General features: G+C 42.6%; 1 protein-coding gene across 2 annotated transcripts in view; it reads left to right on the plus strand.

Moving 5' to 3' along the window:
* The first annotated feature begins 5977 nt into the window (after positions 1–5977).
* spast (spastin) overlaps positions 5978–18784 on the plus strand; it is a 77197-nt gene continuing 64390 nt past the window's right edge. For both annotated transcript variants that reach the window (XR_011340108.1, XM_069885115.1), the window contains exon 1: positions 5978–6393. Coding sequence is in view for 1 of the 2 variants with exons in the window: in XM_069885115.1 (XP_069741216.1) it covers positions 6018–6393 (376 nt within the window). In the remaining variant the exon portion in view is untranslated. The remainder of the gene's footprint in view (positions 6394–18784) is intronic.

Consider the following 18784-nt stretch of genomic DNA (forward strand, 5'->3'; position numbering starts at 1 on the left):
TCTGTGTTTCTACTGCTCACTCTATTATGTCCATGAATAATGGCATTAACAAATCCTTACATTCTTTGTAAAACTTAAGTGGAAATCTATCTTCACCCAAGACTTTATTTGTTTGAAGAGTTCCTCATGCTTTCTCAATTTCCTCCCTAGTGAAATTTAAATCCATTTCTTGTCTATCATTATCATTCAGTTTCGGGAGTTCCACACAATCTAGAAATTCTTCTATTTCAGTCTCATCTCCCGGCGAGTCAGATTTGTATAAATTTTTACAATATTGTCTGAATGTTTCATTTATTTATTTCTGGTTATAGGTGATGGTATTGTTTTTCTACTGTATAGCATTTATAGTTCTTGCTGATTTTGCAGCCTTCAATTGCTTTGCCAATATTTGATGTGCCCTTTCTCTTAATTCATAATATTTCTGTTTTATGTTTACTATTGTCTTTTCTGCTCTGTATGCTTGTGAAGTGTTATATTGAATTTTCATATTTTCTATTGTTCTATATTTGTCTTGTTCCCCTGTTCTTTGATATTCTTTTTCTAATTCTATTTCTTTCTACAATTTATTCACTTTGGCATTAAACTATCTTTTAATCTTTTTTGTGAATGAAATGATTTGACCTTGTAGGTATGCCTTTAAAGTATCCCATATCAAAAAGCTATTGTCAATTTATCCTAAATTTGTTTCACAAAAAGTTTCAATCTATTGTCTTGTAAATAGTTTAAAATCTTCCCTTTTTAACAATAGCATATTCAATCGCCACCTATACATACTTTTTTGTTTTTCTTGTATTTGTAATTTTAAGGTTAGCGGTGAATGATTCATTTTTTCTACTCTATCCTTCAGACTCGATGATAGCAAAAACAAGTCTATTCTTGTACATGAATCATATATTTTAGATTAAAATGAGTAGTTTCTTTCCGTGGGATTAAAAAAAAAATTTTTTTCAAACTATGAACCATATTAACCAAAATACACACAAACGTTTCCCTCTTGAATATACACAGTGTTATTTTCTCCCCATTTTACTCCTTCCCACCCCCTCCCTACCCACTAAACGCTAAACATTTACCTTACAATAAACCCGATAAACAATGTCATCACACAATGAAAATAAATAAGAAAATTGTATCATCTACTTTTCTTTCCGTGGGATTGAATTTCCTCCATACATCCATCAAATTTAAATCTTTCATATTTGAAAGAGTTACCTTAGCTGCCTTATCTCTTGCTGACTTAGTGAATATTGGGTCTAGACAAAAATTAAAGTCTCCTCCGATCTGTAAATTTTGCTTTCCCTCTGCTGTTTTTAAAAACACATCCTTCGTAAAGGCCTTGTCATCGTAATTTGGAGCGTAAAATATTCATCAACGTCCATTATTCTGAATATATTTTGCCATTTATCATTATATATCCACCCGATTGATCTTTTGAAATATTTTCTATAACAATTGGAACATTTTTATTGATTAAAATTGCTATTCCCCCACTTTTGAATTAAATAATGAAGAGAAGACCTGTCCTACTCATAATCATTTTAATTTATTATGTTCTACTTTAGTGAGATGTGTTTCTTGGAGAAATACCACATCAGCTTTTCCTCTTGACTGGGCTCTTCAAACCATTAACATTAAAATTTATAAATTTCAATGTCTTATCCATACCAGCGTTTTGTAAATTCTGTGCAAATAAATAAATATGTAAACAGTTTCATGATCTGTGCCCTCTCATTAAAAATTGTGCAACCTCCACTCCGACTGTGATGTAGACACTAAGCCCCTGAGTCCTGTGATAAAAAACCCGCTGAAACCTCCAGGGATGAAGAAGAGGAATCCCACCCTAAAATGCCATCTTTAAAACTAAAATCCCCTGCTGACGCCATTACCCCCCCCCAATTTAAGCCAGAGTTTGAACCGTGCTGTAACCTTCAATACCTTCTTCCACTTTCTGAGCTCCCTGAGAGCCATAGATAGGATGAAACTTTGACATTTCCTAATATAAGCAAGACGACCTTCATAAAAAATAAAACTTTTCTGGGTTCATAAAATATCTCATTTACATTAATTTTTCCACAGTCAACATTTCTTGCGTCTGCATTCTTTTCTCTTCATCTTCTTCATAATTATCGAATGAAGTCTTCCACCTCTTCTTTCATTTTAGCGGCTAGCCGCTTTCAGGCTGCTGCTTTCAGATGCCTAGGGGGAGTGCTCGGAAGCAGAGAATATACCACCCCGAGGTGGGTTGAGTATGTACACCTCGGGGACGGGTTCTCTACTTTCAGGTGGCCTCCCGACAGCTGCATTCGGGTATTTTAGGTGGGTTTACATTTGGGTATTATGGCCATCTGAAAAGGGCTAATGATAGTGTTAGTGGGTGTGGCTACGATCGTGTGATTGCTACGGCTCTCAAACATCTGAAGTTTATGGTATGCGGCTCTTCAGTTAAGCAAGTTTGGCCACCCTTGCTCTATTCCCTTCTGAGATTTCCACTCAAAGTTTCTGGGTACAACATCACATATCTGAAGTTCTTTTCACGGAGTTGCCTCTTGACCACGTTGAACTTTCTCCTCTTTTGGATTACCCCATTACTGAAGTCCTGAAAAAACCTAATCTCTGTATTGTCACACTTTATTGGAGAGCGGGTATTTTGTGAATGTTCAAATGCATCTCTCAGGATTGTCTCCCTGTCTTTGAAGCTTAGTAGCCTTATCAGAACTGATCGAGGGTGGGTTTCACCCATTTTTCTTGGTCCAAGTGTTCGGTGTGCACGTTCAATATGGACATAATAGCAGAGTTCATTGGTGTGAAGGACTTGAGGAATCCAAGTCTCGAAAAATTTCACAGCATCTCTGCCTTCTACACCTTTTCTCAGGCCAACTATTCTCACATTGTTTCTCCAAATGAAGTTTTCCATGTGATCAAGTTTATCTAAAAGAAGTTGCTTGTCTATTGCCCATTGTTTGGCTAGTTTTTTTTTCAGGTCTTCAATCTGTTCATCATGTTTTCCGAGATCTCTCTCAGTGCCATCCATTCTTTCAGATAGATCATTTATTGCTTCACCCATATCTTTCACTGGAATGGAGAGCTCTTCATTAGAATTTTCCACACCCATGACACATTGTCCCAGTCCTTCAAATTCTTGCAAAAGCATTTCCATCTCTCGCGTTTGTTGAGAAGTAGAGGCAGCACCCCCGCACTGTCTGTTAAGGTAGCTGGTGAAGCTGGAGCTTCTTTTGTCATTGGTCTTAGCTTTTTTTGCGTGTGATCTTCCCGTTATCTTCAACACTTCTTATTCAAATGTTGTATACATACTTTCTCAAGCAAAAATTCTATTAGAAAACACTTTGGTCGTCTTTTAGCACTTTTTCTCAGAGAGCTCAGAAAAACATGTCCGCTCAGCCACTCAGCATGGCCATGCCTCACCCCGTTCAGCTTTCAGCCGCGTCAAGGCAGACATTGTGAAGGCTATGATGCACGTTGTGGACAAATCCATCCCGTTCCAATTTTGCTCTGGCTGCCACACTTAAGTAGGTGGATAGACCTGTCGCCTTCTTTCCTGCACCCTCCAGGGCCCCGAAATTCAACACTCCTCTGTTGAGAAAGAGGATCAAGCCATTGTGAAGCAATAGGGCATTGAAGACACTACTTAGTTGGCAAATGATTTACCTTGCTGACAGACCAATGGCTGGTGGCTTTCATGTTCAACAACCAGCAGCGATGTAAAATCAAAAATGACAAGATATTGAGGTGGAGAATTAAACTTTCCATCTGCAATTCTGATATCTTGTACTGGCCCAGGAAACTCAATGAACCCCCAGATGCTCTATCCCACGGAACCTGTGCTAACACACAAATCTCTCCACAATGATCTCTGCCATCCTGGGGTCACTAGTTTCTTCCACTTTATTAAAGCCTACAACCTGCCTTACTCCATTAAGGAGATCAGGACTATGACCAGAAACTGTCAAGTCTGCATGGAGTGCAAACTGCACTTCTATCGACGAGACAAACCACAGTTGATAAAGGCCACCCGCCTCTTTGAACACCTGAGCATCGATTTCAAAGGACCCCTCCCCTCCTCTGATGTACTTTCTCAACATCATTAATGAGTATTCACGTTTTCCATTTGCCATCCCCTGCCTGGACATGACAACTGCCACACTCATCAGGCCCTACGCAGCCTCTTCACTCTGTTTGGGTTCCCCTGCTATATCCATAGTGACTGGGGGCCATCCTTTATGAGTGATGAACTGTGCCAGTATCTGCTGGCCAGAAGCATCGTCACGAGCAGAACCACCAGCTACAATCCCTGAGAGAATGGGTAGGTGGAAAGGGAGAACACCACCGTCGGGAAGGTCATCCTCCTAGCCCTGCGATCTAGAGGCCTTCCAACCTCCCGTTGGCAAGACGTCCTCCCTGAGGAACTCCATCAGATCACTCTTATGTACCGCCAACAATGCCACTCCACATGAAAGAATGTTTTCCTTCCCCAGGAAGTCTGCGACAGGGACCATGCTGCCAGCCTTGCTGATGTCCCCAGGGCCAATCCTACTCCAGAAGCACGTGAGGAGCCATAAGTCTGACACATTGGTCGAATGGGTTCACCTCCTCCACACCAACCCTCAATACACCTGTGTGGCATACCCTAATGGGCATGAGGACACAGTCTATGTTAGAGACTTGGCACCCTCAAGGGTTCTGGAGACCTTTTCCGATCACCCCACACCTCCCTCACCTATGATGCACCAGAGCCATGGCATCTTATGTCAGCCCCAAAGGATGGCATGCCAGACTTGTCATGAATCCACCAGCTCAACACTGACGACTGCATTCAGGCGCTCCAGACTGTCCTGGACCCCATCGCTGTGACGCAGCCACAGCCAGTACTACAACGGTCACGGCGGCAGAACAGACCACCCAAAGAACTAATTTATGATAACATTGGATGCACTTCACCCTACCAGACTCTTTTAAAACAAGAGGTGAATGTGGTAAACCACTGTATGTATGGGCACACCCATTGGCTGACTGTACCTGTGGCCCCACCCACAGGCTCCTGAATAAAGCTGACTGTCCCTCAGCACCCTCCCCAGTTCAGGACAGTCAACCAGCATGGACGTGGCTCCAGTCTATTGTGAATAAAGCCTGTCAGTTTTACATAACTTCCAGTCTTTTGGAGTTATTGATGGTGCATCAATCTCTGTGTGGATACTGCTTACCATTATCAGTTCCCCCCCCCCACCCCCCACCAAGAACATCTACAGGGAACACTGCTGTCAGAGAGAGGCAACAATCATCAAGGGTTTACACCACCCAGCATACGCTCTGTTCTCGCTGCTGCCATCAGGAAAGAGGTATAGGTGCCATAAGACTCACATCACCAGGTTCAGGTCACTCTACTATCAGACTCCTCAAAAACAAACTCAATCATGGACTCATTTAAGAACTCTTGCTTTGCACATTATTGATTATTGACTATTTATTTTCTGTTCTGCTTCTAATAGCCTGAATACGCCTGAGATTGTCTGATCTTGGAAGCTAAGCGGGCTTAGGACTGGTCAGTACTTGGAGGGGAGACTGCCGAGGAACACCAGGTGCTGGACAAAGTGGTGACTCCCTGTCTGCCTAACGGTAGACAAAGTTAAAGAATTTCATGTATGTTGCATTGTAAATGTGACAATAATGGAACCTTTACCTTTTTCATTTTTCTATTTGTATCTTTCCTTGAGTACATTTTTTTTTGAACTACCAATAAGTGGTGATTCTGCCTGGCCCGCAGGATAAAGGAATCCCAGGACTGTAAGTGAAGTCATCTTTGTACTCTGACAACAACCTGAACTTTGTCCACTACACTTTCTTTTTATTGACACCTGAAATAACTTGAATGGGAGGAGGTGACCTCTGATTGGATGAGCGCCTGGAACCGTGGCTATTGTGATTGGCGGGCGGTTGGAGACGACTTGAGCGGTGGCGCATGCGCGTTGTGCTGTGGGTGATGGCGGAGAGCGAGCGGGTGAATGAATTCTCCCGGAGGACGAGGCAGGAGGAAGAAGGAACCGGCTCGAGATCCGCCCGAAGGCAGCAGCAGCAGCAGCAGCAGCAGTAGTAGTAGTAGTACTGGTGGTAGTAGTAGCGGCGGCGGCAGGCTCTCGCTTCACAAGCGTAACCTCTACTACTTCTCCTACCCGTTAGTGGCCGTCTTCACCTTCCTGCGCTTCCTGGCCTTCCATCTCTGGCTCTTCTTTGCTTACGTCTGTCAGCGCCTGGCCGACATGGCATCGCGGAACAGCAGCCCGACCGTGGCCACGGCCGAGCCCGAGCAGATCCGCCAGTCGCACCGGCTGGCCTTCGAGTACATCTCCACGGCCCTCGGCCTCGATGAAGACGAACGAGGTGAGCGAGAGATGGGCTTTTGTTGCTGGAGTGCCATGGGGGGTTGGGGACCAGATGACTCGGTTTTACTGTGTGCAACTCAATGAAGCATTGTACTTTGTTTTTAATCATTGTGTCCAGATAAAAACATGTTAAATAGGCTATGCTTTTAGTCTAACTTGCTGCATTGCTATTGCATTGCTATGATGTACTAATCAATCATCACTTGCTGTGCTTTCATTTTGTACACTAGGACAGCGGTGTTAAATGTGTAAACTGGCTAAATAGTTGTTTTGTAATATTTTTTATGTAAGACAACTTTAAAACTAAAGTCACAGTATGCTTGTTCTGCTATCAGGCAAGATCAGTCATGAGGGGAGTGCTTGGGCTGTCTCGTTTGTTAGATTGTTTTTGGTTGGGCCTTGTCTCATGTTTATGGCACTGTTTGGAGATGTACTGTTTTATTTTTGTGCTTCTAGTATGAAAAAGACAATAAAGTGACTCTGATCTCTTTCCCTTAATGCTTGATCCCTAAGAACAAAAAAAAATGCTTTTCTCTCTTTTGGATGATTCACCCTGCTTCAGCTGTATGGAGATTTCATCTTGTGTTTTTTAAAATGAGGGAACCTTGATCTGAAACTGTCCCATCATTCTTGATTTCCCCACAAGCAGTGAAACATATTCTCACAATCCACCTTGTCAAACTCCCATATAATCTACAGTCCAGTAAGATTGTCTCTTGTTTATCTGAATTCCAATGTAAGAGAATCTGCTGAACTGTTTCTCAAAAGGCAGCCCCTCCACCCCAGAATCAACTGAGTGAACTTTTCTGTAACTTCCTCATGTAATTATATCCCTCCTTAAATAAGGAAACTGAAGCTACACAATAGTCCCAGGAATTTGACCCTGCGCAGCACAGAGATAACAAGAATTCTTAATTTTAATAATTAAAATGCATAATGTTGCAGATGCTGGCTCTCAAATCAAAAACAGAAAATGGGCATTTTCGTCCTGATCCTAATTTTATTATCTTTCATTGTACTTTGTAATTTGCCTATTTATTTGCATTCTTACCACTGATACTTTATGTTGTCTTTTATCTTGTGGCTAGCATGTGCTCACGACGATTTAGAAATTATGACAATGTTAACAGCTGGCAAAGCTGGAGACTCTGCTGGATGATGCCAGCTGGCAAAGGGTTTCAGGGGAGGTCTTCAGACCAGAGCCTTCTCCTGCTTCTTTTGTGGCCTCCTCAATGCTCAGGAACAGCTCCTACTTAATTATGTGTCAGGTGTGCTTGGGTATTAAAATAATTACAGTATACGAATTTGCGCTTCCCTGGAGGTATACATTGGTTCTGCATCACAGTAAGTTCCTAAATACCTCTCATTAATCTTTCATTGACATATTTTCAGACACTGAAGATAGGAATAAATGCTGCTATTGCTCACAAGCAGTACAGTATATCAGGAAAGAAAATAGTGGCTTGAAACATAGAATTTTGGCAACTGTTTTACGTCCCTATTTTTTTTGGACATAATTTTAAATTCTTGTGCATTGGTCTGGATTTCCTTGATGCATGATTTCATGGCCTGCAAACTTACCTTGAGCCAATTATTATCATAATCCAGTGTGGAGCCCCTAAGTAGAGATCTGCTTGGATATAAAATCGCAGCAATTATTTTAATATCTGATCCAATCCTGACTCGTGTAATTGTTGGATAGGCAAGAACTGTTCCTTATCAGTGGGAGCGTCTCCGATGAAGCAGGACAGAAATATGGTCTGAAACTGTCCCTGGAAAATCTTTGAGAAGTGACTTTAGCTGCTTAATATTGATGCTTTCATGATTTCTGAATTGCTATGAATGCCCCTTGAGTTTGGAGAAAAAAACACATTTAAAAGTGGAATAAATGTTAAAAAACAGTTAAAAAAATAATTTTAAAAAGGTACTTTAATGCTTTTAAGTAGTTAACAAACCATTTTGCAGGGAAATTAGTAAGAATGTTTTGAACAGTGGAAGGAAACTGGAGCGCCAAGAGGATATGGGGAGAACGTACTAACTCTTTACAGACCATTCTGGATTTGAACATGAGTTGTTGGTGCTATCTGTGCAAAACCACCATGTTCCAATGGATGGGAGCTGTTCCTCTTTTCTACTCTCACTTTTAAATCTTTTTCTAATTAGAAGCATGTCTCTTGCAACGCACAAAATGAAGCTCTGGTGCTAGACTTTGGTGCGAAAATTGCTCAGTCAATAAATTTGGGACTTCCTCATTGGAAGTCCAGTAGCGAAACATCTCAGCATTTGTACTGAGCAGTGCAAGCAGATTGGTTCTCAACAAGATCCATTCTTCATTTATTACTGTCAAACATTTTTCACTTTTAGGAGCATTAATTAAATCTGACTCATTGTTCATCACTAAGTGTAAAATTGCCTACTTCATCTGCTCCACCACTGTTGCCCCTCCAGAGTTTGCACACTTGATAGCTTTGGAGCTCATTGATGCCATAAACCATCTTGAATGTGGCAAATGAAACTTGCTATCTTTTGTCATAACCTTTCCTTCATGTTCCTATCAATATGAAATTAAAATCTATTAAAATGTTTTCATCTTTGCTGCATGCATGCTCAATCTTTTATACTATTTTGACATTCCGCACAGTAACAGGCTCTTCTGGATCACAAGCCTGTGCCCCCAAATTAAGCCAATTATCCTACAAGCCCTGTATGTTTTGAATGGTGGAAGGAAACTGGAGCGCCAAGAGGATATGGGGAGAACGTACTAACTCTTTACAGACCATTCTGGATTTGAACATGAGTTGTTGGTGCTATCTGCAAAACCACCATGTTCCAATGGATGGGAGCTGTTCCTCTTTTCTACTCTCACTTTTAAATCTTTTTCTAATTAGACGCATGTCTCTTGCAACGCACATGTTCAAATCCAGAATGGTCTGTAAAGAGTTAGTACATTCTCCCCATATCCTCTTGCTCCAGTTTCCTTCCACTGTTCAAAACATTCTTACTAATTTCCCTGCAAAATGGTTTGTTAACTACTTAAAAGCATTAAAGTACCTTTTTAAAATTATTTTTTTAACTATTTTTTAACATTTATTCCACTTTTAAATGTGTTTTTTTTCTCCAAACTCAAGGGGCATTCATAGGAAACCTACACAGATATGGGGAGAAAGTAGAAACTCCTTACAAACTTTTCAGGATTTGAATTTTAGTTGCAGTAATATCATGGTGTTAACTGTGCCATACCAATATGTTCCAACAGTTGGGAGCTGTTCCTCTTTTCTACACTCACTTTTAAATTTTTTCCTAATTAGACTCGTGCCTCTTACAACACACAAGCAGACCCTTCGTTCCACACTGATTGTCTACTTGCATCTTTCCTACACAAATCCCATTTTATTCTTCACATTCCTATCAACTCTTGCCAGATGCTATCACTTGTCTACACATTCAGGTCAACTTCCATTGGTCATTTAACTTAACAATCCACTCATCTTTGGGATGTGGGAAGGACCAGAATGCCTGAAGGAAAGCTGCCTGGAGAATGGGCAAACTTCATAATACAGCATTAGAAGTCTCGATTGAACTAGTATATTTGGAACTGGGAGGCATCAGTTGCTCCACTATGCTGTCCCATAAGACTCTATGAATTCCACCAATTTTCACTGCTGATAGACCTAATTATTTTTTTCTTTCACCTTTGAAGTAATTTCATCCTTAATTTTATGCCCTGCCTCAAATCTGGCTTGAAAAAATACAGATATGCATGTTTTATTTTTTGGTGATGAAGATGCGGGGGCAATATCCATAATCTCAAGGAGGTTGAGCAGATGAGAATTCTTTCTATGTTGAAGCCAAGAAAATTAAAACTAAGAAGGGAAGATAAGCAAAATTCTTTGTATAAACAAGGCTATGGTAGTGCTTCCATTGTTAATGTTTGAGGCAGAATGCCTGTGAACATTTAGGGAATTTAAGTATGAAGTGAACAAGATTGAGATTGGCATCGCTTATTTACAATGCGTTTACCCTCATGAAGTTCCCCCGAATGTTTCCCCTTTCACCTTTAACCCATGCTAATGAACCTCAGTAGAGGTGCTGGCACCACTCTAATACAAGATACTGAAAGTGTGACTAAAGTTATGAAATTGGAGATTGAATTATTTTGGCCATGTCCTCTCTCCTTCACCTGAAAACTTCACTTTCTTGGTAACTTTCCAGAAAAGTTGGATAAAGATGATTCTTTTGGAATTTATTCAGCACTTTATCCTGCAACAGAAATGCTTGAGCATTTGGAGTCTTGCCTTTCTCAACCTTTTATTTTGCCTCAAAGTCGGTCATGCCCGAAAAGATTGAAATGTAACCTCTGCGGAACAAGGAATTCTGCAGCCGCTGTGATTGTAGTTAATAAGCAAAATGCTGGAGAACTCAGCAGATCCTGCAGCGTCCATGGGAAGCAAAGATGTATAACCAACGTTTTGGGCCTGAGCTCTTCGTATGAGTAAAAAGCAGGCAGGTGCCTGAATAAAATAGATAAATGTGACCTTGTTGTATCTTAAATTTGTGAAGGGGTGAGGGATTTGGATGGGAAATCTAGAGATGTGCCTATATAATTTTGTCCAGTTTCCTATTGGATCTGCTTTCTCCAGTCTTACAGCCAGTCAGTTTTTCCCTGATTGGAACAGTGAGCTGATCTTAGAAAAAATTGCCATGGTCTCCCTCAGGACTTTTAACCCTTTCTCCTCTGGTTAAAACTTCTGCCTGTGGCACGGTTCTCTGCCAACACTTTTATACCAGAGTGGTGCTGGCACCTCTACTGAGGTTCAATAGGTTAAGGGTGAAAGGGGAAACATTTATGGGGAACTTCATACAGTGGTAGGAATGTGAAATGAGCTGCCAGTTGAAGTGGTGAATGTGGGCTCAATTTTAACATCTAAGAAAAATTTGGACAGGTACATGGATGGGAGGCATTTGACGGGCTATGGACTGGGTGCAGGGCAGTGGGACTAGGCAGAAAAATGGATCATAAAAGTGCATCAAAATGCTGGAGCAACTCGGCTTGTCTTTTCAGCGTCCATAAAAAGCAAAGATATATTTCAGACGTTTTGGGCTTGAACCCATCTTCAAGGAATAAGCAGAATGAGAAAAAAGCAAACAGTCTCAGAATTCAGGCACTGATGGCCTGAGGGAGGAATCCAGACCACAAAGGGTGTTAATTGGATACAATGAGGGGAGAGGTAAGAATTTATCATGTCTGTGTGAAAGGAGTCTGGGAAGAGAGAGAGACAGAAAGAGACAGAGAGAGAGAGAGATTCCTACTCATGATTTTTATTTAAAAAAAATTACTATTCCTAATCTCTACCCAAACGGACTCAACATTTTGCTCATTAGATCTTGTATAATTTCTCACTATTGCCCTGATCTCATCCTAAATAAGAGCGCAATCACACCTTCTTTACTTTCCTGCCTATCCTTCCATATTACCTGATATCGCTGGATATTTAATTCCCAAACCTCTCCACCCTGCAACCATGTTTCTTCAATGGCCACTAAATCAAACTCCCTTTGTACTGATTTGTGCCAGAAGTTCACTGGTCTGGTTTCGAATACTATGGCCTTGTACCCATTGTGCTTTTAAAATTTGGTCTTCTTTGCCTCTTTTGTACTTGACTTTCATACCCCCTGCTCTTAGAGAAAGAGAAAGCTTTTAAAACTTTAGCTTTTACTTTATGCACTCTTTTATACTTCATCCGTCCCTCTCTAATTCATTGAACCCACCTCCCCCTCTATTTAGTATCAAGCCCTGCCTACAGTCTTGATTATGCAATTTGCCAGGATCCAAGTCCCATCACTGTTCAGATGGAGTCCGTCCCCTTCCCCAAAACTGGTACCATTTTCCCATGAATTGGAACCCACTTCTCCCACACTAATTCTTGAGCATGCATTTAACGCTCTAATCTTCTGGTCTTGTGCTAATTTGCACATGGCTCAGGTGGTCATCCAAAGATGACCACCTCTTTGGTTCTGCTTTTTATTTGATCCCTAGTCCCTAGTTCCTCAAATTCCCTTAGGAGAACCGCTAAGGCTAGAGCTGGATGAGGTTCCCACCCTGGATGAGACATATAAGGCAATCGAACAACTGAAAAGTGGCAAAGCAGCAGGTATGGATGGAATCCCCCCAGAAGTCTGGAAGGCTGGCGGCAAAACTCTACATGCCAAACTGCATGAGTTTTTCAAGCTTTGTTGGGACCAAGGTAAACTGCCATAGGATCTTCGTGATGCCACCATCATCACCCTGTACAAAAACAAAGGCGAGAAATCAGACTGCTCAAACTACAGGGGAATCACATTGCTCTCCATTGCAGGCAAAATCTTCGCTAGGATTCTACTAAATAGAATAATACCTAGTGTCGCCGAGAATATTCTCCCAGAATCACAGTGCGGCTTTCGCGCAACCAGAGGAACTACTGACATGGTCTTTGCCCTCAGACAGCTCCAAGAAAAGTGCAGAGAACAAAACAAAGGACTCTACATCACCTTTGTTGACCTCACCAAAGCCTTCGACACCGTGAGCAGGAAAGGGCTTTGGCAAATACTAGAGCGCATCGGATGTCCCCCAAAGTTCCTCAACATGATTATCCAACTGCACGAAAACCAACAAGGTCGGGTCAGATACAGCAATGAGCTCTCTGAACCCTTCTCCATTAACAATGGCGTGAAGCAAGGCTGTGTTCTCGCACCAACCCTCTTTTCAATCTTCTTCAGCATGATGCTGAACCAAGCCATGAAAGACCCCAACAATGAAGACGCTGTTTACATCCGGTACCGCACGGATGGCAGTCTCTTCAATCTGAGGCGCCTGCAAGCTCACACCAAGACACAAGAGAAACTTGTCCGTGAACTACTCTTTGCAGACGATGCCGCTTTAGTTGCCCATTCAGAGCCAGCTCTTCAGCGCTTGACGTCCTGCTTTGCGGAAACTGCCAAAATGTTTGGCCTGGAAGTCAGCCTGAAGAAAACTGAGGTCCTCCATCAGCCAGCTCCCCACCATGATTACCAGCCCCCCCACATCTCCATCGGGCACACAAAACTCAAAACGGTCAACCAGTTTACCTATCTCGGCTGCACCATTTCATCAGATGCAAGGATCGACAATGAGATAGACAACAGACTCGCCAAGGCAAATAGCGCCTTTGGAAGACTACACAAAAGAGTCTGGAAAAACAACCAACTGAAAAACCTCACAAAGATAAGCGTATACAGAGCCGTTGTCATACCCACACTCCTGTTCGGCTCCGAATCATGGGTCCTCTACCGGCACCACCTACGGCTCCTAGAACGCTTCCACCAGCGTTGTCTCCGCTCCATCCTCAACATCCATTGGAGCGCTTACATCCCTAACGTCGAAGTACTCGAGATGGCAGAGGTCGACAGCATCGAGTCCACGCTGCTGAAGATCCAGCTGCGCTGGATGGGTCACGTCTCCAGAATGGAGGACCATCGCCTTCCCAAGATCGTGTTATATGGCGAGCTCTCCACTGGCCACCGTGACAGAGGTGCACCAAAGAAAAGGTACAAGGACTGCCTAAAGAAATCTCTTGGTGCCTGCCACATTGACCACCGCCAGTGGGCTGATAACGCCTCAAACCGTGCATCTTGGCGCCTCACAGTTTGGCGGGCAGCAACCTCCTTTGAAGAAGACCGCAGAGCCCACCTCACTGACAAAAGGCAAAGGAGGAAAAACCCAACACCCAACCCCAACCAACCAATTTTCCCCTGCAACCGCTGCAATCGTGTCTGCCTGTCCCGCATCGGACTTGTCAGCCACAAACAAGCCTGCAGCTGACGTGGACTTTTTACCCCCTCCATAAATCTTCGTCCGCGAAGCCAAGCCAAAGAGTCCCTAGTTCCTCAAATTCCCTTAGGAGAACCGCTTTCCTCATTCTACCATTGTCGTTGGTACCCACTACAGATCTCTTCTCTTCCCCCCACCCCCCCTCCCCACTTGAATGCTTTACTGAACTATGGTGCCACAGTCAGGTTGCTCATCCTTTCTACAGCCCCCACTCTTACACACACAAGGAACAAGAACTCCGGCTTGTGAGACAAGATCAAGGGCTGAGGCTCCTCCACTATCAGCCTCACTTGCACTCACCCCCTCTTGTCCCTAACCACAGGCCGAATTTGAGGCAGTTATTCTAATACGTGTGAGTGGCTCCTGAAACAAGGGACCTCCAGGGTTGTGACCTCAGGATGGCTACTTGTGCTTGTGAGAGGTTAGAAATAGGAGGATCATGCAGCTTAACATGTGGCTAAAGAGTTGGTGCAGGAGGGAGGCTTCCACATCATTGGGCTCCCTTCTGGGTAGGTTTGGATCTGTTCCAACAGGACGAATTGCATTTGAACTGGAGGGGGACTAATATCCTTGCATGAAGGTCTGCTCTACCTTGGGGAATTTAAACTAGATTTGCTGGGGGATGGGTGCTAGAGTGCCAGAGCAGAGAGTGGAGTGGAAGAGGAAAAGATTATTTGAAGACTGTATGTAAAGTCAGAAATCAAGGGCTGAACTTGGTGGAAATATTCTTAGGTGCATCTATATCGATGCAAGGAGTATTGTAAGAAAGGCAGATGAGCTTAGAGCGAGGATTGGCATGTGGAATTATGACATTGTGGCTATTCGTGAAACCTGATTGCAGGATTGGCAGCTCAACGTTCCAGGCTTCCGTTGTTTTAGATGTGATAGGGCGGGAGGGATGAAAGGGGGAGGAGTGGCATTGCTTGTCGGAAAATATCACAGCTGTGCTCAGACAGGACAGACCAGAGGGCTTGTCTACTGAGGCTCCATGGGTGGAGCTGCGGAATGGAAAATGAGTTGTGTTGTAGACCACCCAACAGTCAGTGATGATTGAGGGGAAGAAAGTTTAGGGGAGACATCAAGGGTAGGTATTTTACACTGAGTTGTGGGTGCCTGTAATGCTTTGCCAGGGATGGTGGTGGAGACTGAAACATTAGGGGCATTTAAGAGACCCTTGGACAGGCACATGGATGCAAGAAGAATGGAGTGTTACAAGGTAGGAGGTCGGGCCAATACTATACTGTAATGTTCTATGTTAATCTGCTGAGAGATAGCAGACAGCTGCAGGAAACATAAGGTTGTGAAAGTAGAGGTTTTTAAACTTCCACATATTGTCTGGGACTCTCATACTGTAGAAGGGCTGGATGGCTTGGAGTTTGTCAAATGTGTTCAGAAACATTCTCTAAATCAATATATAGAGGTACCAACTAGAGAGAGTGCAATACTGGATCTCCTATTGGGGAACAAGACAGGACAGGTGACAGAAGTATGTGTAGGGGAGCATTTTGGGTCCAGTGACCATAATCCCATTAATTTCAAGTTAATTATGGAGAAGGATAGGTCTGGGCCTCGGGTTAAGATTCTAAATTGGTGAAAGGCCAATTTTGAGGAAATGAGAAAGGATCTAGATTTGCGTGGTTTAGGAGAGGTGGTAGTCTGGCAAAGATGTGCTTGGTAAGTGGAAGGCATTCAGAAGTAAAATTTTGAGAGTACTGAGTTTGTATGTTGCTGTATCTGGTTTGAAAGAGAGAGATGTATAGGCAATACAGAGCAAATGAGGTAGAAAAAATGCCAGAAAAAGAACTTGAGAAATAAATCAGAAGGGCTAAAAGACATGAGGTGGCTTTGGCAGACAGTATGAAGGAAAATCCTTGGGGGTTCTATGGGTATATTAAGAGCAAAAGAATAGTAGGGTACAAAATTGATTCCCTTGAAGATCAGAGTGGTTGGATTTGTATGGAGATGGAAGAGATCTTAAATGGGATTTTTGCATCCTATTTACTCAGGAAACTGGAACAGAGACTAGGGAATTGAGGAAAACAAGTAGTGAGGTCATGGAACCTCCCATCAAACACAGATCAAAGAGGAGGAGGTGCTTGCTGTCTCAAAGCAAATAAGGGTGGATAAATTCCCAGGTCCAGACAAGATATTGCCTCTGACCATGAGGGAGGCTTGTATGTGGTCTCTTGTATAAATATTTAAATCGTCTTCAGCCACAGGTGAGGTGCCAGAGGATTGGATGGTAGCTCATTTTAAATTTTAGACATGCAGCCTGGTAACAGGCCACTTCGGCCCACGAGCCCATGCCACCTTATTGCACCCAAATGACCAAGAACCCCTGGTATGTTTTGAAGGGTGGAAGGAAACCATGTAGACCATGGGGAGAATGCACAAACTCCTTATAGACAGCTCTAGATTCGAACCCTGGTCCCATTTGCTGTTATTGTAATAGCATTGCATGAACTACTATACCAAACGTGCCACTTCATGTTGTTCAGTTGTTTAAATTAAATCTGGAAATTATAGGCTGGTGAGCCTGATATCAGTAGTAGATAAATTATTGGAAGGTGTTTGAAGATGTTGGATATACACTTATTTGGATAGCCAAGGACTGATTAGGGATAATCAGCATGGCTTTGTGTGTGGAAGGTCGTGTTTAGGCAATCTCAGGTTTTTGAGGAGGTTACCAGGAAAGTTGATGAAGGAAAGGCTGTAGACGTTGTCCAATGAACTTCAGTAAGGCCTTTGACAAGGTCCCACATGGGAGATTAGTCAGGAAGGTTCAGATGCTTGGTATTCATGGTGAGGTAGTGAACTGGATTCTACATTGGTTATACAGGAGAAGCCAGAGCATAATGCCTGTGACTAGTAGTGTACTTCAGGGATCAGTGCTGGGACCATTTTTGTTTGTCATCCATATAAATGATCTGGTTGATAATGTGGTAAATTAGCTCAGCAAGTTTGCAGATGACACAAACGTTGGAAGCATTGTGGACAGTGACGAAGGCTTGCAAAGGGATCTGGACCGGATAGAAAAATGACCTGATCAGATGGAATTTAATGCAGACAAGGGTGAGGTGTTGCATTTTGGAAGAACAAACCAAGGTAGGACATTCACTGTGAATCAGAATTTATTGTCATAAACAAATTGGGAAATTTGTTGTTATGGGTGGTATCACAGTGCAAACCATCTTACAAAAATAAATAAAAATAGTACACGAAAAGTCACTGTCTTTGGTTCATTGATCATTCAGGAATCTGATGGTAGCGGGGAAGAAGCTGTCCTTGTGCCACTGAGTGCTCATCTTTAGGCTCCTGTACCTTTTTCCTGATGGTAGCAGAGCGAAGAAGGCATGGCCTGGGTGGTGGGGGTCCTTGAGGATAGAGGCTGCTTTCTTAAGACATTGCCTCTTTGAGATGTCCTCGATCGAGTGAAGTCTGGTGCCCTTGATGTCACAGGCTGAATTAACAGCCCTCTTGAGTTTTTTCTTGTCCTGACCATCTGCACCTTCTGTACCATTATATAATCAGCCAGAATGCTCTACGCGATACACCTATAGAAATTTTCAAGTTTTCAAATCTCCTCAAACACCTCACAAAGTATAGCTGCAGGTGAGCCTTCTTCGTGAATGGTAGGATACTGAGGAGGCCGGTAGAATTGAGGGATCTGGAATACTGATACATACAGTAAGTGGCATCACAGGTGGATGGGGTTCTAAAGAGAGCTTTTTGGCATATTGGCCTTCATAAATCAAAGTATTGAGTATAGGAGCTGGGATGTTATGGTCAAATTGTATAAGATGTTGGTGAGGACAAATTTGGAGTATTGTGTGCAGTTTTGGACACCAAACTACAGGAAAGGTGTGAATAAGATGGAAAAAATGCAAAGTAGTGTACTAGAATGTTGTTGCAAGTTCAAAAACGGAGTTACAGAGAAAGGTTAAACAGGTTAGGACTTTATTCTCTGGAGCATAGAAGAATGAGGGGAGATTTGCTAGAGGCATTTAAAATTGAGGGGGATAGACAGAGTAAATGTAGATAGGCTTTTTTCACTGAGGGGAGGTGAGATGCAAACCAGAGGACATGGGGTAAGAGTGAAAGGGGCGAAGTTGAGGGGGAACTTCTTCACACAAAGTGGTGGGAGGGAGTGTGGTACAAGCTGCCAGCTGAAGTGGTGAATGTGGGCTCAGTTTTCATGCTTAACAAAAATTTGGACTGGTGCATGGATGGGAGAGATATAGAGGGCTACAGACTGAGTGCAGCTCAGTAGGATTGGGCAGAATAATATTTTGGCACAGACAAAAAGGACCAGTTGTTTGTGCTGTAATGTTCTATGGTTCAGTGGTTCTATTTCAGACTGCTTATGTACATTTATGTTGGATGTGCAGAGTTGGCCTCAATTTGTACAAGAGGGAGAAAGATGGTATGTAATAGCAAGATGTGTATGGTAATAATGTGGAGTTCAGTATTTTTTACATAACTAGATAAAATCATAACTGTTTCAAGTAACCAAATTTGTGGATAGTCAATTGCAGAAAAGAAA

Source organism: Narcine bancroftii, chromosome 6 (assembly GCF_036971445.1).
Source record: "Narcine bancroftii isolate sNarBan1 chromosome 6, sNarBan1.hap1, whole genome shotgun sequence".
Taxonomy (NCBI): Eukaryota; Metazoa; Chordata; class Chondrichthyes; order Torpediniformes; family Narcinidae; genus Narcine; species Narcine bancroftii.